Here is a 25,700-nt window from a genome sequence, read left to right as displayed (position 1 = left end):
TTCATTATCCAACTGAATTCTGCCCACCTTCAATATTTAAATCACAGGTACTGTATACAGAAGATTACTTTTCTGCTTCTGCAAACAGTAATCCCAGCCTTTCAAAGTTAACCTCTAAGGGTGCGAGGGGCACATTTTAGAAGATATAGTGTGTAAAGGACAACAGCACGTGACTGCTTAAAACGCAGCTGTATGCAAAGCTCAGTATGAGCACCAGGTATCATAGTTCTTATACAGCTTGATGTTTAACTGGAAGATCAAAAAAAAAAAAAAGATGTAGAAAGGCTAAATATTGTAAGGAAGGGATTCAAAAGGAGGAGAAAATGAAGTGGAAAGATCAAAGATAGAGAAAGGCTAAATATTGTAAGGAAGTGATTCAAAAGGAGGAGAAAGCAGGAGAAAATGAAGTGGAAAGATCAAACAAAAGATGATGAAAGGCTTAATATTGTAAGAAAGGGATTGAAAAGGAGGAGAAAGCAGGAGAAAATGAAGTGGGAAGATCAAAGAAAAGATGGAGAAAGGCTAAATATTGTAAGAAAGGGATTGAAAAGGAGAAGAAATCAGGATAAAATGAAGTGGCAGTTGACGTTTTATGAACAGTCTTCAGAAAGCTGTTGTGCTTGTTTGGGTTACATCCTTATAGCTTCTTCATATCCAAGATGCTGCAAAGAGTCTTCCCTCGCTAGATCATCTTCACGATTTCCCAGCCTTCTTCGGAGACTTGCCTTCTCTGTCTGACAAACCTTCGTATGGCTGCATTACTGGTGGTTTTAGAAAGGCAGAGTCCAGAAACATGCTGGGGATGTCACTTCCGAAATAGATCTTGTTGTTCGCTGCAATGGCTTGATACTTCATGAGTTCCAGATACTGGGGAGTCAGCTTTAACTGAAAAGGAGAATGTCAGAGATGAAGGGATACATGCTAAGTTAATGCACATAAAAAGGTGCAAATTAGGAAACTATCTACTTTTCTACTATGACCCTTAAGGTATACTTGCCCTGCATGGGCAATAAAAACTAAAAAGGTTACAGCATTTCTTAAAGCCTGTTTTATCTACCGAAATGTTCAGGTAACTATTTTTTCTCACCTTGTTAGCATCCGCAATCTTCTCAGAAGTATAAAATTCAGCATCCGCTCTGGCCTTTTCTCTTGCGAGGTAAGCTGAATCTGAGGGGAGAACATAAATGAGAGGTGATATGTTTGATCACAATACATGCCTGCCTTTTCTTTTCTTGTGTTCAATAAAAATAAAAAATAAATAAAAAATGAGGTGATTATCAGCGGCTGCATTAAAGCTAAACTCCAGCCTTACCTTTGTGCAAGACCAGACTCCTCTCTTGTATTGAAATTGCTGATTTCAATGAACACTGCAAGCTTCTCACAATGTGCATAAGAAGTTGCAGCAAATCAGACAGGGCCAGCCTCATTTCCTGTCTGGAGGATGTCTAGCACCACTTAGCTCTTTCCTCCTCAACCTTCCTGTCCCAGACCCATGAAGGCTCTAGCATTACATGTGGGCGTTAACTAGTACAGTCTGCATTCAAATAGAGCATGCCTAGGAACGCCCACTCCTTCAGACTGCCATCCACCCATCAAGAACAATTAGAGGTGAGGCCCTGGATTCAAATATTCAGAAAATTGGTCAGAAGGCAGCTCTCAACAAAAACAGGATGTCCCTTAAACAGAACCCAGAACTAAAGATACACGTATAAAGAGTTCAATGAGAGCACCAAACAAGGCAGTTTATGAGTCCACAAACGTTTAATAACAGAATGGGTTAACAAACAACACAGAACAGACAATGTGTTCCAGGGGGTTAAAGTGACATTAAAGGATCATTTTTTTTTTCCCTCCCCCCAATGTTAGTGTCAACACTTACCTTAAATGATGTCTCTTAATCCAATCTTCTTTCCTGATGTTTTCATCTGTCCCTCCAGCGCTACTGCAGGTCTCCGATCCAGCGCTGACTGCTCTGTCCCTCCGATCCAGCGGTGTCTGCATGCGGATGCACGCTTCCATAGACTTACCTTACGTCTCTGCTCGTCTCCCGGCTGAGAATCCGAACTGCGCATGCGCCCGCCCCAAGATGCTTTGCGGCCTCCCGAACAGTTCCGTTTTCTCGGGCGGGAGTGCGCAGAGAAAAAAAAAAGGTACGTTTAAAACCGCTGTTATAGCAGGTTTTTTTTTTTTCTTTAAACTGTTTGCCTATATCTACTGCTTGATAGCAGTAGATATAGGCAAAAAAAACGGGAGGGTTTAGAACCCCTTTAAAGACCTGCCCCTCTTCCTCAGTATTACAAATACAGATATGAAAACTTCTGAATTGCTAAATGAGTTCATTTAAAATGAGGGTATAGTAACTTGTATATCTCGACTTACCTTGAATGACGGTGTTGTCGGCGGGCAGCGGCGTTGTTCGTTCTCGGCAGGCAGCGGCGAGTTGGGAAGCTCACCGGGAGGAGAGGGCCAGACGCATGTCCTCAGCGTGGGCATGGCGTCGCGTGACACCAGCGTAGGCGGCGTGCGTGAGCGGGAAATTTGAATTTTAGCCGACGAATCGACGATGGAAAACGTTGACAACGTTTTCCATCGTCGATTTTAATCGACTTAATCGAATAATTGTTGCAGCTCTATATATAACTATATAAAATCACGAGCATACAACTATCATAAGTAGTATAATAAAAACTAATGTATGAGAAGATGCATTAGGAATGGAGAATAACATCCAGTTGTAACCAGTAATAGAGAAAATGAAGATTGATTATTATTTATGTATTCAATTTAAAATCGCCAAATATGTGCGTAATACTGGCGATGTCTAAAGCAGAAACCCAGGCAAATGGCTACATACGCAGTTGAAATATATGAAAGTTTACAGTTTAACTAGCCTAAAATTATATACTACTAAAGATAATAGTTACTATAGAACATTCATATTTACTGAATTTTCCGTAATAATTTCTCTTGCTGGTGTAAATACTAGCAGAGTAACTTCAATGATATCACTAGTGAGAGGAATACAGGGAGGCCATTGCTGACCTCTTACTGAGAATGCCAGCTGTCTAGCTGTCTTTGATTTCAATCATTTCTGAGTCAGTGAACAAAACAAGCCCTGTATGATAAAACGGCTCCTCATAGGGTTCATTTTATTGAACCCTATGAGGAGCAATGTGAAATTTCACCAGCTGGTGGAGCCTCTGTGCAACTATACACGAAGTTCAGAAGTAGTTGTTGGCATTCAAATAAAACTGAACACGTTTAATTTCTATTATATTCCTATTTTTTTAGTACACCCATCAAGAACATACTTTTGTATCTTTATTTCAAAGAATTTTGAGAAGGAACAAACAACACATGAAGTTATATCTTAAGGCTAGCTATATTTAAACTATTTTATTTTAAAATGGACCAGTAATTGAAACTGAGACTTTGTTTTTACGGTGCCCATATCAGCAGTTGACTCAGTAACACTGGAACGTTTCAGGACGGTATACATACTTGCTGTGCATTACACTGTCAAGCAATGCGCAAACAAACAGACACAAATGAGACAATGGACAGGCTCTGTATGTCACCTGATTTGTCCCCAATCAATCAAGAATCGAACACATGATCAATGACAGTTGCTGCACTTGAACTGTTTTTCAGGGGTTGGGCTTGGCCCCTTATTCTAGTGAAGGGAACTCTTAAGGCATCAGCATACCAAGACCTTTTGGATAACTTCATGCTCCCAACTTTGTGGGAACAGTTTTGGGGATGGCCCCTTCCTGTTCCAACTTGACTACTCACCAGTGCACAAAGCAAGGTCCATAAATACATGGATGAGTGAGTTTGGGGTGGAGGAACTTGACTGGCCTGCACAGAGATCTGACCTTAACCCGATAGAACACCTTTGGGATGAATTAGAGCGGAGACTGCGAGCCCGGCCTTCTCGTCCAACATCAGTACCTGAACTCACAAATGCGCTTCTGGAAGAATGGTCAAGCATTCCCATAAACACTCTCCTAAACCTTGTGGACAGCTTCAGATTTCTCTGCCTACAGGCTCCTGAGAAGTAAATCCAACCCCGACAACGATGCAAGACAGCTTTTCTTTACATTAATTCTTCTGTCATATGGCTTAGTACACTCTTAGTACACGGTTTGCTGGTTATTTACCAGAGAAAAGACATTGCATCACATTTCACACTGACCTTCAATCTCAGAAATACGTTTCTCAGTTTCCTTCTCCATTACTTTTTGCTTAAAGTGAATTTGTGCCACTTGTGCAACTTTTTCGGCTTCTGCCAATCAAAATCAAAACAAAGTGGATTGTTAATGACGTTATACTTAAAGAAGAAAAAGTGGTTACAACTGTTATTTCAGGTACAGTCAGAAAGACGTAAGCAAATGTGGCAAAACACATCCTGTTTGTGTCATCAAACGTTTAAAAGGAGAACTATGAGATGAGTGATTTCCACTCACCTCATAGTTCTAGCCGACCTGCGACAATGAGACTGTCACAGGTCGGCTCAGTAGATCGCGAGGTGAGCGAACACATACCAAGTTCGCTCACCTTCCGATCCTGTCACGGCTCTCTGCAGTGACAGGGGGAGGGGCTGGATTCCGCTGACTGGCGGAACGGACGGGGAGGGGCCGGGTACAGCTGGCTCTGCCTCTAGATAGGCAGAGCCAGCTGTCACTCACGCAGCTGGGCGGATCCCGTCATCTACGTCGGGATCCGCTCCGGCTGCCGCGTCTCAATATACCGCGAGCTGTAGCTCGCGGTATACTGAGCTTTGGGTAACGGGAGGACGCTAGTTTGTGTCCTCCCGTTACCCTGAGGAGAACTTTGGGGAAAAACACTGACCCCATAGTTCTCCTTTAACTCTAATAAAGGGATATATACACATTTTAAAAATGTGCCACAAATATTTGTAAACACGCTGAAAAAGCAATATAAAACATATAGTAAATAGAATTGTGTGTGTGTGTACATATACACACACACACGGCGAGAGGACGGCGGAGCCCGACGAGCAGCTTCCCGGCCGGCCGTTGTAATTACACGGCCGGCCGGGAGCTTTACATTGAAGCGATCGAGCGTCTCGAGACGCCCGATCGCTTGTATTAGCAGCAGCTGTCACTGCCGTTGCCGGTCCCGAGATCCGCTGTGTCTGATGCAGCCGGGAGCGGCACGGCTCTGTGACAGGAGGTCAGTACAAAATCTCCCTCTGATCTCCGCTCAGTCCCGAATGCAGGGAGTGATGTGTATTACATCACTTCCTGCTTTCAGTGTCACTTTCCAGCTACAGAAGCTGATGAAGCCGATCTCTGCTTCATCAGCTACTCTGGGGGTCCCTAGGTGACATTAGGGGTCTTAGAGACCCCTGATGTCTTCATAAAGAGGACCTGTCATGTAAATTGGATATCACATAGGGGGCTTCTTATCCCCCCCATGTTATAGCAATAAAGTTGTGTAAAAAAAAAAAAAAAAAGAAGTAATACAAAAATGAAAGAATCCCCAAAAAAAAAAAGTCCTCCTCCCCCCACATACAAATGCAGATATGCATCGGTTGCACCTACGGACGAAAATAACGATTGCGCCTATTGTTCCGCACATGTTATATCACAGTGAACGTCGGAGTGTGAGCAATAATTTTAGGGCCATTAACACTAAACTGATGAGCGGTAAAAGCGTTTTAAGCGTCGCCTATGGGCAATTTTCAGTGTGGGTGTTTGTGATTTTGCGCGCGCACGCAATTTTAAGGCTTGACATGTTTGGTGTCTATTTACCCGACGTGACCCCGTCTTTTATATTTTACCAAAAAGCAAGTGCTAGGTAATAAAACAGTGGAGAGGGAGGGGAGAGAGATAACTGGAGCAGACAAGATCTGGAGCAGCTGTGCATGGTAACCTATCAGCCTCTCCCTTTCACTTTCAAATCTTAACTGAACAAACTGAAGAGAGAAGCTGATTGGTTGCCATGCACATCTGCTCCAGATTTTGTCTGCTACAGTATTGATAAATTCCCCCCACTGTGTACTAAAATGTTATTAGACACAGTGTGAAGAACAGTATTGTTATTTGCCTATTTTAGTCAACTATTAGTGAATCCTGATCATGGGGATAAACATCACCCAGTACAAGCTCCTATTATTTTTGGCTATGTACATGTGAACATTTCAAAGAGTAGCATCAAAATCAATCCAGATTCTGCCTTCATGATTAATAGTAGCTTACTTTAATTTAATTGCAACCGTATGCATTTGATGCAGTACAAGCCAAACTTACCTATTACAGCTTTTTTCCTTTCAGTCTCTGCTTCCTTCTCTACCACCTTCTGCCTCTGTGCAGCAATCAATAGTTTGGTCTTCTCCCCTTCCCTGAGAACAAGATACACGAAGGCCAAGTAAATCCACCATTCAGGTTTTACATTCCACACATTTTAATAAATTATAGCTATCCTTAGAAATGTTGGATCGGATTGTGCAGGTAATTTCAAGAACATTATATGGCCCAAAGTCTGTGGTCCCCTGATCACTAGACGTACTACATGGCCAAAAATCTCTGGACACCCCCCGCCCCCTTTCCCGCCAAATGATTGATGGTGTTTCCAGTGAAGTGTGCTGTTAATGATACAATACACAAAGGCATTTTAGACACTTTTGCATTTCCAACCTCGTAACAGTCTGGGGAAGGCCCTTTCTGTTCCAGCTTGACTGTGCCCCTTGTGCTCAAAGCCAACTCTATGATGACATGGTTTGATGAGTTTGGTGTGGAGGAACTTAAGCTGTCTGAACAGAGTCCTCAACCATTTTTAACACCTTTCAGATGCATTGGAACAGGTCTTCTCTGCACACATTCCTACAGATATCATATGCCGCATCAGTGTTTTCTGTTCTTGGGGGGGGGGGGGGGGGGGGGGGTCAACTCCATATTAATGTCAATGGTTTAGGAATGGGATGTCCAACAAGCTCACAAGTGCAGAGGTCAGATATCCATATGTTTTTATTTGCCATTTGCCATTCTGCATGCAAGGCCTTGTTTACAATGCATGTGTTGGATTGCGGGGCTTTCAGAAACAGATCTGACAACTAGTAAAGTAGGCTGCAGGAACATTGTAAGGCCTGTCCTGTAGACACAAATCCACCTAAAAGCCATAAGTGAGGAAAAATTCTGTCTTAGACAATTGTCACAGAAACAAATGCCCACAGAAGACGTTTCACCCATTATTTCTAATATGGTGACAATATAAAATTTGGTGTTTTCCCTCACTTTTCAGTCTTAGTGACAATAATCACCAGGACAATTAGGGAGGATCAATCTCCCCAGTTTTGACACAGACACCAATTAAAGCTTGTATTCACAACTAAAAGGATTTGCCTTTAGATACACATTAAACAGCATTTTGCTATGAAATGATCTTCGCAGTCATCACATTCTAAATGTAGTTGGTAATCTGTAAATCATACATAACATGCTAGATAATCCAAAAATATGTGAACCAGTCCCTTCTTCGGGACGCAGAAGCGATCTGGCGACAGGTAAGTCGCCAGGATCGCTTCTGTTGTAAAGCCGACAGTCGGCTCTACAAGTTTAAACAGAGTCCCGGCGGCAAAAGTCGCCGGGAGTCTGTTTAAACAGCCCCGATGCTGGCGACGTACACTGTACGTCGTCAGTCACGAAGGGGTTAAGGAAGGCTGATAAGATTGTACAGTGGCCACAAAGAAATGTTTGGCGGCTGGGATTTTTGTCAAAGTTGCATTGTCACTGTCAGGATGTCCTAATTTTAGACAATATATAGTAACTGTGCATTAAACTCTTTAGAAAAATGTCACGTTTAAATTAAACCGGTCAGGCATTTTACACTTATTAGTATGGATGCACTGATACCAGTATTTCAGTATCGAGTACGAGTAGTTATATTTCTTTTCCGGGTACTTGCTGTTACCGAAAGTCCCATTCAGGAAGCCAGGCGGCATGTAATGACTCGCCACCTGGCTTCCCGATTAGCCAGAAAGCCGGGCGGCATGTAAAGACTCACCACCTGTCTTTCCGATTAGCAGGGAATTGGTCCTCGTCATGAGGTGACAAGGGAGCATGAAGCCAGCTTCCCGGCCAATCAGAAAGCCGGCCACCGCGTAATTACACAGCGTCCGGCTTCCTGATCGCCAACTTCCCGACCAATCAGTAAGCCACGCTGACCGACTTCCTGACTGGCCGGGATGCTGGCCCCATGCTCTCGTCACAAGTGGCTTCCCACTACCAGAAGTATCGGGCTAGGCAGTGGAGCATTTGGGCGAGTACGAGTACTCGCCATCGGCACCAATACTAGTATTGGTGCATCCATTCTTTTTATGGCCCATTCACATTGAACGTTTCTTGTGTGTAACAGTCAGTAGCCCACTCTATGCAGAGTTTGGGTCACAGTAGGACATTAGTAATGTCGTCCTGTGGCCCCAAAATTGAACTAAAGCAAAAAAAAAAGGCTTGGCTACAGTTCCCTTATAAGAGTATAGTGAGTTTCCAATTGCACAATACCATGAAATGACAATTAATAAAGTCAGGAAGCAGAAAAAAAAATTCAAAATAGTTACTCAAGAAATAATGGCACAACAGTCACATATTTTTTCTTTGGCATATGACTGACACAAGCATTCAAGTTACAGTCTCTAGGTCAGTCAAGTGACTTACATTAGCTCAAAGTTTCTGCGGATAGCTTCTGGGATCTTCGGCTTAGTTACACGTACAGCCTAAAGAGCAAAATTTACAGATGTTACTGTAGATTAGTTTGTATAATCATGATAATAATTTCATAAACCGACATTATTTAGAAACCATTTATTACCTGTATCGTGAGTCCAGGGGCCATGGAATTAAGTTCCTTCTGTAGTGAAAGTTTCAGGTTCTCATCAATCTGATCTATATTAGACACACAATTGAAAAATAAATTGATCACATATTAAAAGGCATCTACCTAAATAAAACATGTTTACAAGCAGAAAACAGACTATTTGTGACCAACTTGTCAAAATATGAAAAGGTGAACTAACTCAAGACCATCACCAACAGAATGGTGACTGTGCTGATCAATAAGAATCTCTTCTATTCTCCATTCTTCCAGGATACCATAAAAAAGAAGGCATTCTCACTGGCAACCACACTGACCAATGATCACTCACCATTGGCTCCAGGGGTGTGTAGTGAATTTTAAAGTGTGCGGCCCGCTACACCAGCAGTCATGAGCAGCTAAGTATGTCATCTAAGCAGCTAATGCAGAGTGAACCAAAGGAAGGGGGCAGAGGGAGGAGGGCATTGCGAGTTAGCTCACAATTTCATCTTTTGTGAAACGGTGACCTACCTGTTCATATAAACAGCAATCTGCAATAAAACATATTGCAAAACTGACATATCATACAGGGATTACCAGTATTGTTTGCACTTGATGCTCCACCATACATTCCTTAGCCTCACTACAGAGGACTGGTATTGTAGATTGAGTGTGTGACACATAGGAGAAATAAAAATAAACAGTGAGGATTATTACACAAGGGGAAGGCAAATAGTGTTGAATCACCAGCCGAGACTGCAGTCTCAGCTTTTTAACGTTATACTATACTACTGTATTAGGATTAAACCAAGGGAGAAGCATTTGCCAACTACACTTGAGCTTGAGGAGGTTGGCTGCTTTTAGCAAGATTAGTTTAATGCCAGTTTACTTTCAAAATGATGGTATACAATAAGATTTATTTTGTTCATATGAGAATCCAGATGAGGTTGTGGTTGTTTTTTATATTTAAAAAAAAAAAATAGAACAAAGCACTTTTATTTCCATATGTTAGATTAAGACCGGTGCCTGCATACTGAAAAGCCAAGGGGCTCAGTTAGTCAATTCCTAAATGCTCTATTAGCATATGGACCCTGGACTTTGGGGGCTTCCAGAGCAATGCAGTAGCTAATCAAAGTATATTCAGATACCTAATATGCCTGCTAGCCCACATGAAAGACAGTTTAAAAGGAAAACAATACTATGCCATAACTTAACCCTAACCACCCCCTTGCCCTACACATACTATGAAGAACTCCGTCACAGACCTCAGATCAGCAGGCGACCTGGAGCCACAGCCTACATTTTGCTCCTTCTCCAAGTAAGCAAGGCCATAGGGTAACACACATGCACGGCTTCTCTCCATAGATTTTAACAGAAAAGCCATCTCCCTACATGTGTGCAAGTAAACATCATGCCCATTAAAGCCTAGGGACAGAAACCTCATATGTACAGTAATGCACAGCCCAGCCAGCTTGGAGGAGGACAGGTGTACCACCAAGCAATGATCCAATTGATGTAGAGACAACAACAGCTTTTCTGAAAGTCATCCTAAGTAGTCATAATTCAGAAATAAGTTATTCTCACGTATTACCCTTATACATTTCACTTACCAAAGAACTCTATATACACTTCTTGCAGTGTGTGAACACTACAAAACTGATTCAGCTCATGGTGGATCTTGTTAAAAATTAACGTTTTGTCATAATCTGCTGTGTAGTTTCGCACAACGTCATATACTGAAAAAGAAATCATGAAAGTACATTAAGATTGTGCTGTGCAAAGTATGCAGATGATGCTGCAAGGTTCTGATCTTCATACAACTAGCCATGATAAATAACAGGAACCTTCACACCATACAAAAACTCCTTGTTTCACATTGTTGAAAGGATATTTACACTTTTAATGTATGTATTCTAATTCTGTGCTCCCTCCCCCCTGCACATTCACAATAGGTTATGCTTACCTACAACCCTGCTAAAAGAGTATCCTTTTAAATCGTTAAAGCAACCTACTGTAGGTAACATTAGGACACATATATCACTAAACTTAATTCCCCTGCTTAGCAGCACTACTTACCACAAACTGGGAAGATAGTTTTATAGGGCCAATCAGGGTTCTGTTACTTACTGGCAATGTGCTTACAGGAGGAAAAGGTGTAGGGGTGAACTTGTTAAAAAGTGCTGCTGCTCCCTAAATACCCAAATCATAGCTGGAACAGGAGATGAAATATCTAAATGACAAAATTCTGGTAACCTCAGGTTACCAGTGAGCAAAGCTGGCACTCAGACAAAGCAGGATAGAAAAATAAAGACCCAGGCAGGAACTTGAATATATTAACATATTCCATTTCTGAGTCTGAACAGTGTGTCTTTTTTAAACATTGTAACATGTTTCACTTACTCTCGCGCGTACCCAGCTGACATTTCCAAATCCAACCATCTATGCTAAGAAAAGGGCAGCAAGGCCAGAAAGATATTTAGTTACAGTGGTTATTTCTAGAGTCTAGACTGAAACTAGGCTTAAGACCGAAGCATTACCATATCAGCAATCCTTAGTTATTAGTTAGTCATTGCATACTATCTTACTTGTGCACACAATATAACACTCAGAGACATCACAATACTGACCTGCTGATGGGGTCAACATATTCACAACCTCTATCTGGTCAAAGTAAATCATAACACCCCCACTGGAACAAAGAAAGCATAAATGTATATGGGTTAGGAATCTATTAATATCATTATATACACATGAAAAAGAAATAATTGTCAGGTACAGGTTATACATTACAGCCCAACTGAACTTTCCATTTTAATGATATAATTACATTCCAAGTCTATCAAAATAAAATATGTTCAAAGTCTTACAGTTTGTTGTCTTTAGAAAGTAGCCACAGCCAGAGTGGAAAAGCCTATCCAGTATGCTGCAGAGAAGGACCCTTGCTCTCTATGGGGAAGAAGGGGTCTATCTACAGAGGTCCATCATACCCCTTGATGAGTCAGCCAGAGCCTTCAATCAGCAGGGAGCGTGAGCTTTACTTACTGCAGAGCTCTAGCTCAGACTAAGCAGGAAGGGGGGTGTCGGACCTCTACAGAGAGAACACTGTTCCTTACAGATAACAGGGATTCCAGGTGGCATCTTCTGGCAGGAGACAGGCTTTTGTACTCATATAGACAGAATATCTTGCTGCACTCCTTACCGCTTGTAGTGACCACGGAAGGCACCGTGTATATGACAGAGAAAGGAAATAATGTCACCAGCACACCTATTTTTGTAAATCAATGATCCATTTTAATGGCACATTGCCATCCAACACAAGCGCTTTCGGGGGCCGCAAGGGGTCCCCTTCATTAGGCTCAGAATGAGCCTGACCTAATTCTGAGCCTGATGAAGGGGACCCCTTGCGGCCCCCGAAAGCGCTTGTGTTGGATGGCAATGTGCCATTAAATGGATCATTGATTTACAAAAATAGGTGTGCTGGTGACATTATTTCCTTTTCCAGGCTTTTGTACTCAGGCTGTACCTGCTTCAGAAAGAAAATGAACTCCTTTTCATTTGATGCACCTGGAATGTATCCAGTTGATTTAAACTGAAAAGACAAACAATACTGGATGCAAGTGATCAACAAAAATCACTGTTCAAATGCAATTCTGGACACCAAATAAACAACTTAAAAATATAAAATTTCTGTTAAAATGTACACAACGATCATATGTGGTATCCCTCTTTGTAAAGCAGGGGTGGGGAACCTCCGGCCCTCCAGCTGTGGTGAAACTACCAATCCCATGAGGCATTGCAAGATTCTCGCAGCCACGACTCAGACAGATGCATCTTGGGATTTGTAGTTTCACCACAGCTGGAGGGACGGAGGTTCCCCACCTCTGTTGTAAAGGGTCAGAAAGATATCCAGATAGGCTACAAAACATTTTATTAATACACAATAGCTGATCAGCTTTTTACAGCTATTACAGTTATTGTAACCTTTGTCTTCCAAGTACTCGTATTGTAAGGAGTGAGGTCAGTATAAAGCTCCCCACACACAATCTTGCCGGATTGGATGCAGGTTGATTGTATAGACTAGATAGGTGCTCAATATTACATCGTTTTGGTAGATCTATAGTTGATTGTACAAAGATTGTATGGTCAGATTGTAACGTGTGTGGTGAGCATAAGACAAATTTGCTTATCTACAGTTCTACAAATCAATGGAGGAGAAACAGAAAAAGGACATACAACGACAAGGCTTCCACACCCAGGAGTATATGTTCATACACTGCCTAAGTGTAAAGGACTGTGCCAACGGGCTTTTGTTTGTGTCAGAACTGCTTCTATCCCCATACAAATCAATAGAATGGAAAAAGCAGCCTGGTGCAGGATGGTGTACTTTAAAAAGAGATCAACTGCATCAGTCAATGAATGGTGAATGATTTCACACGCTTCTTAAACTGATGTCAAATGCAGGCTATATGAACCAAATTGCATGCTACATTTGTCCATCGACACAAGGCCAAAGCCTGTTGACCCAGGTCCTAAAAATTAACCCAGCTCTGGTGTTAGGGACATTTCCTTCTTTTAACAAGAGCTCATAACTTACCAAGATGCATGTGCACCATTTGTTTGACTACATTGTCAGAATATATTGAAGGTTTACTTTCATGTTAAAGAGGATTTGTGTTTTCCCCATTTGGAGATGTGTCCTCTTCACATATAATTACTTTTTCCTTTGCAGCGTATCCTAACAAATTATGCATCACAAGGGATGGGCATTGTCACAGCACCTGTGTACTCTTATCCAAACAACAGAACAATGATATGCACAATCTAATATCGGAGAACAAATATCTTCCTTTCTCATATGGTTCATAGACATACCTGGTACCACAGGGTACATTTTTCACCTCATCGGTTTGCAATGTTGTCTGGAAAAACAAACCATATAATTTATTCTTGGGTAAGCTCAGAATACTGAATACAGCTCAATAATTCTAGGATCAGACAAAAGGACATAGAAAATGCATTCAACTATCCATATAGAGATCAAATAGAAAGGAGTTGTGCAAAGCATGAAATCATCACCTTCCTTAATCAATATTCACATACAGTCACACCTTACTCATTCCACAGCTCCCCACTGTATACAGAGAGAGAATACACTTCATTTATCACAAAGGATCACAATCACCTTACTAGTATGGAACAGGATAAAGGTCAATTGTGGAGTGTAAATACATCTGAGCCATCAATCATTAGCCAGCACTATCTTAGGAATGGTTAGTGAGTGTGTCTGTTTGAAGTCACAAAGTGTCGGTGTTCTCTTTATATGTTTCTGTGGGTTTTCGTTGACTGTTTAAGTTTTCTTTTACAAAATCTCCCTTGGTAGGAACCAGTAATGGTAGGAACATGGGGGGGATTTATGAATGCATCTGCGTCTGTTTAAATCACCTTCAATCTATGTGCATTTCTGCTGCACAGACAAATTCCTTTTGTGGTGCTGTGTTTTTTACAGCAGTGCGGCTACGTGACTGTATGCGACATAAGTGCGAATACAGCACTATTTTAGCATAATAATTGCAGGAGATGAAAGTCCGAAATCTCTGCCATTCAGTCACAGACATTAGAAGTGCTCTTGATCACTTCTTAAATGAGTGCAAAGAAAATAAAAAGCTATAACTTTAAATTTACACACAACGATAGCACGTTGCACTACTTGGAAGCAAATGTAAAGTGCATTAATGGGTCAAATATATCCACAGAGCTGCGGAGATTGCGGCATGTCTGTCGGTCTTTGCACGGTCTCGTTACAGACGTGAAAGTCTCCTGTAAAGTCTGTTGTGGACATTTATAGCTTCATTGGCAACACTCCTAAAGAGCTACAGTGTCAGCAGATTAGTGGATACATTTGTTTCATTTTCATGCCTGGAAGGCCGATTTCACACAGGCTGATCTGGAGAAGAACCATGCAGGGATCCTCTCCTCATCAGAGCAGTACTGTTCAGATGTCAATACTGTGACATCCGTGTCCGTCCGGGTTTTTCCTCCTGAGATGGAGGAAGAAACTGAAATGACCAGACCCCGTGTCGGTCTATGGGGAATCGGATGTAAACAGATATGTTTCCGTTTACATCAAATTACCCCCAATCCAGCACAATCAACTCCAGCAAAACGGATCTCTCATCAGTTTGGTTTTCCATAATTGGCCGGAGTCAGGGGTAACCAGGTTAAATAGACTGGCATTGGGCATCCGATTGGGCCTGCCTGAAAAACTGACAGGCGAACCCAATCGGACCACCTGTGTGAAAAGGGCCGAAGAGATTGTGCACAGACTGATAGCAATCTAGTCAGTGTCAGCAGCCCAATAGATACATTTGTTTGACTTGGAAAAGATCGTGCACAGACTGAGAGGCAATTAAGCTGTAGTCTCAGCAACTATGGGAATTGTCGCATTCATTTGTTTCCAGCTAGTGCTAAAGCGAGACAGTATACTTAAGTTAAGGTGGCCACACATTGTAGGATTTTCCTTTGGAAATCGTACACGAACAGTCCTTCGAACGGATATCGAACAGTTGATGGTACATCACCAATTTGTGTTTTTTATATTGTGATCGGAAATTTTTCGATCGGTCAGGTTGGAAATTTTTTCTCTGACCGAACGAACATCGATGACTCAGTGGGGTTTTCGTTAGTCAAAAATCTCAGCAAGAACACAGCACATGCGCAAAAGGAAATTGTTTCCGTTGTTCCTCAAAAATTGGTTGGTTAGTATGGCTAATGAACGATATGTGAAATCAACATTTGACTATGCATGATGGGGAAGTCTAGCTATAATTGAATAAGGGTTTGTGGCAGAAATTACAAATTTCGAATGAAAATTGTACAAAGTATGGCCACCTTTAGTCGCAATACTGATTAAGCTTCTGTTTGCCAGAGATTCATGAATGGCGTAAACACTACAATAGTAACTTAGTCACAATATGCAATTCATTTGATGCAACTGTTTAAAGAATGCAGAGGATGCGACAGGCTTGATAAATTGCCCCCATTATATCAGGAGTTTTTTGAAGGCCAGGACTGATGTCATTTGTTATATGTACACTGTGAATTACGTTGGTGAATAACATAAAACCAACCATTACACTGTACTTTTTTTTTTTTTTATTAAAGCAGTAGCCATAGATAGGCAAAATTATCAACGTGAAAAACAAATGTTTAGACATCTAACTGCAAGTTGGCTGATTGGTGAATACAATAGATGTGTAGTCACTATAGCTGGTCTGGAAGTTAACTGCAAACCACTGCTTTAGTTTATCACAGAATAGGGGATGGTGGGTGCCAAAGGTGGTTTTTACAGAAAGCCAGAAAGCCTGTGAAGAACACAAGATTCTAAAAGTTGATTGCTGCTCACCCTCTTGATTCTAAGCCTTAATAATTATCTTAAATCTGGTGGTAAAAGCTACCCCTTTGTGTGTGCATACATATACAAAAAAGTAGATGCATCTTGCTGCACTCCTTACCGGATAAATACAGGTGGGTGCTTGTAGTGACCACGGTTGGTGCCGTGAACAGTATGCAGATTCAAAGGATGTCACCAGCACACCAATCTTTTTGTGTTCAGCAAATATCCATTTTAATGACACAAATTGCAATTCAATCGCAAGTACTTTTCGGGGCCTCGCAGGCTCAGAATGACATTTGCTGAACACAAATAGATTGGTGTGCTGGCGACATCATTTGAATCTGCATACATATACACACACAAATCTTGCTCTACAAGGACACACAATATGTACCGACACTCACCTGAACTGATCGAAAACTAGTGATGAAAGGGAACATTATATGGTATCCTGGACCACTAGGACTACTTAATAATGCGCCCCCCCTGCGGAAACAAATAAAAACAGAATGTAAAGTACAACAATTATGTAATAAAGGGATAATACAGCAAAAAAGCAGTGTAGTGGTAAATGTTGATTACACAGTACAGACATAATGTGAAGTCCATAAAGTCCTGTCTGGAAAGTGACTGTAGGACAGTTAAGTTACTAATCCTCCAACACAGTAGCACTGCATATGGCATGTGAAAATAGACAAATGCCTTCGAACATGATGGCTACATGAAAACATTATAGAGCTGAGGTAGGCAACATTGGCACTTCAGCTGTTGTGCAACTACAAGTCTTTTGAGGGACTCCGAAAGCCACAGGCATGGCTTCCAAAGCCACGATGGGATATGTAGTTTCACCACAGCTGGAGTGTCAAAGTTGCCTACCACTCTTATAGAGTATACTGGGCATTTTCAAACAAATTGCCACTGTAGGTATGTATTGTAAAGTGCTGCGCAAACTGTCGGCACTATATAAATCCTGTATAATAATAATGTAAAAAGGTTGACACAGCAATGACACCCTATGTACAGGAGGATGTAAGTGTTAAGCATTTGTTTGGAATTACCTGTAATATACAGCAAGGTGACCTTCTTCCACTTTATGAATAGATGAATGTAAAATCAAGGCAATGAAGAGAGTCACCACTCCTACTACTGCTCCCAGCTGTGCCATGGTCATTCTGACGAGGAAACAAACAAGATTTTAAATAGCAGTATGCTACAGCTTTATATTTTCTAGTCAATTTTAATTATGAGAAAATAAAACAACCATAGAAAGTTGTGCAGCATGAGCTGCACTTATAACTGCAGGTACAATGCACGTATTTTCCACATAGAAGCCTTTACATTTGGCTGCTAAAATTGGGCAAAGCATGGATTCTATAATCTTCTGTAATGAACTAGAGAGAAAGCACAAGGCATGCGTTTTCTGAATAATGCTAAAGCCAGTTCAAGAAAAACTGGTTAATAACTAACTTGGCAAGTGTGGATATTAATCACGGTCTCATGTCACGGGATGATGCAACTCTGACTTCTGGAAACAAACCAGTAACCTCGGGCATTTCTAATAAGTAAGACAAGTAAAAACCTAGTTTAATTGGCAGTAAATGTTTGTTTTGCTCCAAGACCATCTCTGGTATAATGTTAACCCCACACCACGTTACCACATCCCCCACTAGCAGAATTTTAAAAAATTTCCTTTTTACTTACCTGAAGCCGCAGTCGCCTGGCGCTGCAGTCCTGAGCCTTCTCTGTTCCATCGGGGTTCCTCTTTGATATGGACACTACCAATTGCCTGTCCAGTGGCAGAGTCCACTCGGGATCCAAAAGAGGAATGGCAATCTCCAGGGGACTGTCAGGGACAGAATGGTGAGGGACTTACTGCAGTCCCCAGCAGCTGAAAATGGCGCTAATGAGGGACCTAGATAGGTGACTTATGTGAGTATAACTTGCTTCACCAGGTAGGAAACACAAGAAATTGGATGGAGGATGGTTAGAGGGGTTAGATGGAGGTTTCATATTTTGCCTAGAATAGGGCTGTACAAAATCTCTTTTAAATAAAAAATGTGTTTTTTTATACATGTTGAAGAGTTCGGGATAATCATATATCTACTGTTATTGCTTCTAAAACAGATTACCTTTTCTATTCTGCAACAATCAAATTGACTTACTAGGAACTGAAAAACATACATACATTACTGTGCAGCTTTTCCCTCTCCACATCTGAGTTCGGTCATTAAGTCACGACCCAAGTCGCACTGCAATGGAACGCATGGCATTGCGGTACCACGCGTTCCGAAGTGGGCAATAGAACTGTGGGTGGGAGATGCATTTGGGGTGCCATTCAAAAGAGTGGCAATCCAAAGCACGGGACTGCGTGACTACCACACTGTACTAGTGTGAATGGGCCATCAAAATTTTATTTTATTTTTTTTAATCCACCCAGTCACCCTACCGTACGAGAACTGGAGTGGATACTCAGCCTGAGGTCCAGTGTGGGATGCTGTGCTGGAGCTCCATTCATATGTGCATTGCTTGTACAGCTCCCTCGTACTCCCTGTAGAGGTGTCAGGAGCCAGAATGTGAGATCATTTCGGTCCAAGCAACTCTGTAGGACATGCAAGGGAGCTGTAAGCAATTCATGTATAGATGGAGCTCTCTCGCGGCCATACACCAAGCCCACCCCACCTCAAGCAGACACTCGGCACCGGGAAGCATATTTTGAATGGTTGCTCGGCGCAAGAACTGACAGTGCTGTGCTAGGGGGAGCCTCTCACCTAGAAAAGCGGAAGGCACACGGCGACCCACTGAACACAGGGTGGCGACCCAATTTTGGGTCACGACCCACCAGTTGAGAACCAAGGCACTAGAAGATGTAGGCGAGTCAAATCTGAGGATCTACTAAATATTTATCCTAAAGCAGACCTTCACTCCTTAGATCCAGTTTGGCTCCCTGCAATCCCCCCTCTGCAATATAAAAAATGGCAAATAGTTTTTTTTTTGGTTCACTTTTTCTGTCCAGTGCCGCTGTCATTCTGGCCTAGACAAGAATGACAAGCCCCTGGTTCCGCAGCCATCCAAGTGACATATTGAAAGAGCCTGCAGGAGCAGGGACTCAGGGTTTGTTCACACGCTGTCCAGATTCTGTCCAGAACAGTTAGCTTCTGCATTCCAAACGCATCACAATGTATCCCTATTTATGGGCTCCATTTCACACCAGCACAGTGCTTGCCGTTCCGGACAGTTCACACCAGCACAGTGCTTTCCGTTCCGGACAGTTCACACCAGCACAGTGCTTTCCGTTCCGGACAGTTCACACCAGCACAGTGCTCTCCGTTTCCGGACAGAAAAATTACTGCAAGATCAAATTTTTTCTGATCCGGAACACGCAGAAACGCAACGTAAATGCGCCGGAAACGCACCACACTGCAGCTAACAAATGCAGATCTGCTCCAGATCTGGACCAGAAAATGGTGTGAACAAGCCCTCAAAGGGGCTTGTGAGCAGACCGAGACGCATGTCATCAGAGGTCAGCTGCAGAATCCGGAAGACAAAGCTGGCGTCAGCAGAAAAGGCAGGACAAGACCCAGGCTATGGCAGTGAATAAGCAGGTCACAGCAGAACAACACTGGATTTTCTATTTAGAACCAAGCCGAAGAACTAAGAGGATATAGTAAAAAAAAAAGCAGAGGAGTGAAGTTCCTCTTTCAGATGGCCATAGAGTGTGGATGGAGATATATCACACTGTCAGCTATTGTATAAAAGCAGCCATGGAAGCATGGTTCCTTCGAATTGTCAATGAAAGTTTGTTGAACCAGGTTAGGCCAACAGGCTCATGCATGGCTCAAATTGTGATAAATTCACAGGAATCGGCTGAAATTCGTGCCATTTATGACCAGCTCAAAAGTTTGGACAGAGCCTTTAATTTTACGCATAAAGGGTAATTCCACTTTCGCAGGTGAATTTGGGAAAATGAAATTACCCCCTCCAATCTGGCCCCACCTCAGCCTCTCTGCTATACTTGACTTTGGGTAAACACTCCTTCCCTTCCTCGGCTGTACCATCCATACTCCGTACACGGGCAGTGCAGCCCTGCGCTCTGTATTTTGAGTTTCGCTTGCAAATGGCGAGTACTCATTGGCCAACGCAGCCACCTGCAAGAAGCACTTCTCATTGCTCAGCGAGGTCAGAAGCACTACATTTGCACTGGCGGAGGAGAAAGAGTGTTTGCCCAAAGGTAAGTATAGCAGGGGGGAGAGGGGGCCAGATAGGAGGGGTAATTCCATTTTACCAAATTCACCTGGGAAAGTGGAAAAACCCTTTAAGAGTAAATGTCACAATTAAGGCTCATTCACACTATAATGGTGACTGGCACTTTTCAGCAATTGAAGAACCCCAGTCACCGCTAGGGCACATAGGAAGCAATTGTTTTCTATGTCTCTTGTTCACACTACAGCTCAGGTGTGATCTGTGGTGTGCAGACATGCTGTATTTTTCCGCAGCTCACTGGACCGCATTGCAGGTCACTGCAGCACAGTACACCTGAACTGAGTGTACAGCTTGTACACTGCAAATAAAGTAAAAGAAAAAAGTTACACCACCAGCTGCCTCTCAGCGGACTCCAGCTTGTTACCGTGTGGCTAGTGTGAACCAGCCCTTGGATTGAACAAAAACACACACGTCCAACAAGTTCAACCAACAAGTGTTTAGTTGCAAACAAAATTCCTAAAGTTAATTGCGTAAGCAACGCTTCAACGGTCATGAGAATATTTAGTCTCTGTTACAAAGATATTTAATTGGAACAGGAAAAGGATATCATTAAAATGAGCCTTTTCCTGGCAAAGCAAGATATTAAATGTAACCGTATCCACTTTCCATCAGATCTCACCAGTGAAATGATTGGCTATATTGAATGCTGGTTTGCAGCCCTTCGAGCACAGCCTTCCAGAAAGACGCTGAGCTATAAAAAGGAAATGAGCAACATGATGAGTTTTTCAGCTGTGCCACACTGCAGCTGTGTGTGGAAGCCCAGCCTCTCCTATGCAAAGTTTACGACGTAGCAAACAACTCATAAAAACCTAGCAAAATCTAAGCAACGGCAACTAAAGCCTATGAGAAAAAAACATGTTCCAGAGATATAAAATGATGGGAAATCAAACCCACAACAAAACCACTCTCTTTCTAAATGTGAACAGCCTTAAAAATCTAAATTGTTGCAAAAGTAATATAATGAATAACAAGGTACACCACCACTGTAAACAGTCTCTGCTGTACTTGCAGACGCACACAGTACTACGTTTATATATAGAAATGTAAGCACAGTTACACTGTAAAAACATTACCATTTTTCTAAAGAGCGTTTTGAATGAGAAAATGCAGTTAAATGATAAGGTGTACATGGACAGGAACACATTAGGTATAAAATACAGTGACAACACAACTAAGAATTTGTAGCTAAAAACAATTCATGTTTATGTAAGCAGAAAAATAAACTTCCTGTTGGTGATGTAAAAAGCAAAAAACCTGGAAGCATGTAATGCTTTGCTATAGCCTATAGGTGAGTGCACACCTAGACGTTTAGCAGCATCCAAGTGCATTCAGTGTAGCCGAGTTAACCCAAGCAAGATTTTTTTGCATCCCAGGACTGTTTAGCCTGGTTTTATGCAGTTAAACGCAACTAAACCCAGAAAAAAAGTGATCCGGAAAGCACAAAATTTGTTTCTACTTCCTAGATAACTTCTCCTGTGTTTAACGCAGGCAGTCTGCATGAGGCTTTACCGTGTGATGCTGTAAAGCCTGCATTACCTACCACACTGCACGCAGCTATGAATCTGGCTTCAAAGTCAAAAATGCGCATTACAGTCTGGAAACCAATATTTAGGAGGAGAGCTCACCAATAGCAGCCTCTATGTTTCTCTCGCAATGAGCGTTTGTACAGCAAAAAACGAAGGTGTGTGGTATATTATTAACCCAAAATTATTAGGCCCACCCAACATTGATTTCCATAGCCTGCAATTTTCCACAGGAGAATTTGTGGTTTTATATGTAAAACCAATTTACTATGAAAGTATATTAATGCTAACACTAAATGTTTCATTTGGGATTTCCCAGACTGTTAAAAGCCACAGATAATAATGCTGCTATAAACAGAAAGGATCCCAACTGTTCCTGATTTGGAGGGACTGACCCTCTGCCCTAGAACTCTGCGCTAATTCAATATTATTTGCTCATCAAAAGCGTTATTCAGTACTAAACCTTTCATCCAATATAGCTCAGTCAGGTTTTTGTTGACATATTGATTCTTTTCTGGTTGGCATAACTGAGGAAGTGGCAGGGGTGCATTCACTGCTTACACACTTTGTTTTGTTAAATGATAAGGTGTACATGGACAGGAACACATTAGGTATAAAATACAGTGACAACACAACTAAGAATTTGTAGCTAAAAACAATTCATGTTTATGTAAGCAGAAAAATAAACTTCCTGTTGGTGATGTAAAAAGCAAATAAGGAAGTGGGTTGAGTCTTCTTAACAGTGTGCAGAGGCCAGTATGTGGCTGTGTCATAGCATTGCCATATAAGAAGAGTGTATATATTGTACAAGGATCTCATAGCTCTGCATTCCTATAGAATGCAGGACAGATGTACGATGTGTACAGGGCCCGGATAGCTCTGCACCCTTATAATAAACAGGGCAGGTGTAGGATGTGTACCGGGCCCTGATAGCTACAGTATGTACTTCTATAATACATAGGGCAGATGTAGGATGTGTACAGGGCCCTGATAGCTACAGTATGTACTTCTATAATACATAGGGCAGGCAGATGTAGGATATGTACAGGGCCCTGATAGCTATGTACTTCTATAATACGCAGGACAGATGTAAGATGTGTACAGGGCCCTGATAGCTATGTACTTCTATAATACACAGGGCAGATGTAGGATGTGTACAGGGCCCTGATAGCTATGTACTTCTATAATACACATGGCAGATGTAGGATGTGTACAGAGCCCTGATAGCTCTGCTCCCTTATAATAAACAGGGCAGATGTAGGGCCCTGATAGCTATGTACTTCTACAGTACAAAGGGCAGATGTAGGATGCGTACAGGGCCCTGATAGCTATGTACTCCTATAGTACAAAGGATAGATGTAGGATGTGTACAGGGCCCAGATAGCTATGCATTTCTATAATAAACAGGACAGATGTAGGATGCGTACAGGGCCCTGATAGCTATGTACTTCTATAGTACACAAGGCAGATGTAGGATTTGTACAGGGCCCTGACAGCTATGTACTTTTATAGTACACAGGACTGATGTAGGATGCGTACAGGGCCCTGATAGCTATGCACTTCTACAGTACCGCAGGACAGATGTAGGATGTGTACAGGGCCCTGATAGCTACGTACTTCTACAGCACAAATGACAGATGTAGGATGCGTACAGGGCCCTGATAGCTATGTACTTCAATAGTACAAAGGGCAGATGTAGGATGTGTACAGGGCCCTGATAGCTATGTACTTCTATAGTACACAGGGCAGATGTAGGATGGGTACAGAGCCCTGACAGCTAAGAACCTCTATAGCAGACAGGACAGACATATGATGTGTACAGGGTCCGCATAGTTTAGCAATCCTTTAGTACACAGGACAGATGTAGGATGTGTACAGGGCATGGATAGCCGAGATAAAGGCGGACAGGTACATGTCTGTATTGTCCTAAAGGAACAGATGAATACAGTGTCCAGGGATCACATAGCACAGCACCTCTATAGTACATAGAACAGATGACAGCTCAGATGAAGGCAGCATTGCTTTACAATATAAGAAGAGTACATGCTGTGCACAGGGATGTCATAGCTCTGCACTCCTCACGTACATAGAAAACATGTATACAGTGTACAGGGATGTCATAGGTCTGCACCCCTCACGTACATAGAAAACATGTATACAGTGTACAGGGATGTCATACCGTGTACAGGGATGTCATAGGTCTGCACTCCTCACGTACATATAATACATGTATACCGTGTACAGGGATGTCATAGGTCTGCACTCCTCACGTACATAGAATACATGTATACAGTGTACAGGGATGTCATAGGTCTGCACTCCTCACGTACATAGAATCCATGTATACAGTGTACAGGGATGTCATAGGACTGCACTCCTCACGTACATAGAATACATGTAAACAGTGTACAGGGATGTCATAGCTCTTCACACCTTACGTACATGGAATATATGTGTTCAGGGAGGTCATAATAGGTCTGCACTCCTCAAGTACACAGGGCAGACGGGAAGTCACATACAGACATGTCGGAGTGCCGCCCTACAGCCTAGGACACACGGCTCCCATAGAAGGAAGAGCTCTCCCATGAGCTGTCATTCGTCTGACATGTACCGGGTCCTCCGGAAAGCCGTCCCCTCCTCCCTCTCACACTCCGCACTTCTCACCTTACTTACTAACTCGCGGTCCCTCACTCTCTCATAGTCCGCGTTCCGGCGCACCTCCAACTACGGAAGCCCGAGAGGGCCATACTGAGCTCCATGGCAACGACTTCCGGTCGCCCAGTGGAATGAAATTCAACTTCCGTGCGTCTCTTTCCGGCTTCCTTTACACTCGGTGTGGACTGTGGAGGAACTGGACAAGAGGACATTGTATTATTCATGGCAGCTGTATGACCTGTAATGTGCTGGAAGAGGCTTCTGCTTGGACTGTTCTAGTCTATCACCTACGGACTGAGTCCTATTGCATCCCCTTTGCAGTAAAAGCCGACTAAACTGTGTTTCTCGAAGCTTTGTAGGCTAGCATCTGTCATAAAGAAATCAGTGCATCACGTGACCAGTGTGATGGAAAATGACATTCCCCACTCATACGTTCCATCTCATGTTTCCCCCCTCCATTCCTTTCATCTGTTGGAGTGCTGAGTTTCATTCTTGTAAAAAACCATGTGACATTCTGTGTCGGAGCTTGCACCGGGTTAATGAAATTGCCCTTTTCCCAGGTGACTGGACAAAGATCAGATGCCCCCACATACCCTGAGGTACTGGTATTCCTGAGCGCTCCACCTATCTTACGCCCATCTCATTTGGTCTTGCTTAGGCCAGGATGACATCATTTGGCCTTCTTGTGGGATCCTGGTAAAGGAGGGATAGTATATCCCACATACAATTTGCTTCTGTACATTGTCAGGGCATCTTCTCATGGTACATGGGATCCACTCCTTCTCCAGGATACTGGTAAAAGACCCAGTGGCCTTGCTGCCACTAACAGGAAGTGGGCACAAGCCGGGTGAAAGGTATTTTTCACAAGGGTCCGTTCACACCGTGTCCATAGACCTGCACCTGAACAACACTTATCTCCACAAGGGCACATAGAACACCATTAAAACAATGGTGTTCTATGTGCCCTTGTGGAGATAAGTGTTGTTCAGGTGCAGGTCTATGGACACGGTGTGAACGGACCCTTGTGAAAAATACCTTTGTGTCTCACTCACATT

General features: G+C 42.5%; 1 protein-coding gene across 2 annotated transcripts; it reads right to left on the bottom strand.

The window, feature by feature from the left end:
* Positions 1-588: 588 nt before the first annotated feature.
* On the bottom strand, positions 589-24,733 carry LOC108792941 (erlin-1-like). Of its 2 annotated transcripts, none has more exons than XM_018563833.1 (12): positions 24,655-24,733; positions 17,266-17,379; positions 16,612-16,693; positions 13,687-13,733; positions 11,442-11,503; positions 10,425-10,550; positions 8,833-8,906; positions 8,679-8,737; positions 6,276-6,367; positions 4,196-4,285; positions 1,088-1,167; positions 589-885 (listed from the first exon to the last, which is right to left on the bottom strand). In XM_018563833.1, exons 2-12 carry the CDS (start codon positions 17,376-17,378, stop codon positions 694-696), a joined length of 1,017 nt encoding a protein of 338 aa, XP_018419335.1. In that variant the 5' UTR covers position 17,379; positions 24,655-24,733; the 3' UTR covers positions 589-693. The 2 variants fall into 2 exon arrangements, with proteins under 2 accessions (XP_018419335.1, XP_018419336.1); XM_018563834.1 differs by having other exon boundaries at positions 24,664-24,726.
* Positions 24,734-25,700: the final 967 nt, after the last annotated feature.

This window comes from Nanorana parkeri, unplaced genomic scaffold, assembly GCF_000935625.1.
Source record: "Nanorana parkeri isolate BGI_ZX_2015 unplaced genomic scaffold, ASM93562v1 scaffold704, whole genome shotgun sequence".
Lineage (NCBI taxonomy): Eukaryota > Metazoa > Chordata > Amphibia > Anura > Dicroglossidae > Nanorana > Nanorana parkeri.
This window is presented reverse-complemented; position numbering and strand designations above follow the sequence as displayed.

Excerpts from the sequence above, each read along its gene's own strand:
- LOC108792941 (XM_018563833.1), bottom strand. The coding sequence starts at position 17,378 with ATGACCATGGCACAGCTGGGAGCAGTAGTAGGAGTGGTGACTCTCTTC. Across the intron at positions 13,734-16,611 it reads CTAGTTTTCGATCAGTTCAG|ACAACATTGCAAACCGATGA; the intron begins GTGAGTGTCGGT and ends TTGTTTTTCCAG. Across the intron at positions 4,286-6,275 it reads AAGGAAAAAAGCTGTAATAG|AAGCCGAAAAAGTTGCACAA; the intron begins GTAAGTTTGGCT and ends TTTGATTGGCAG.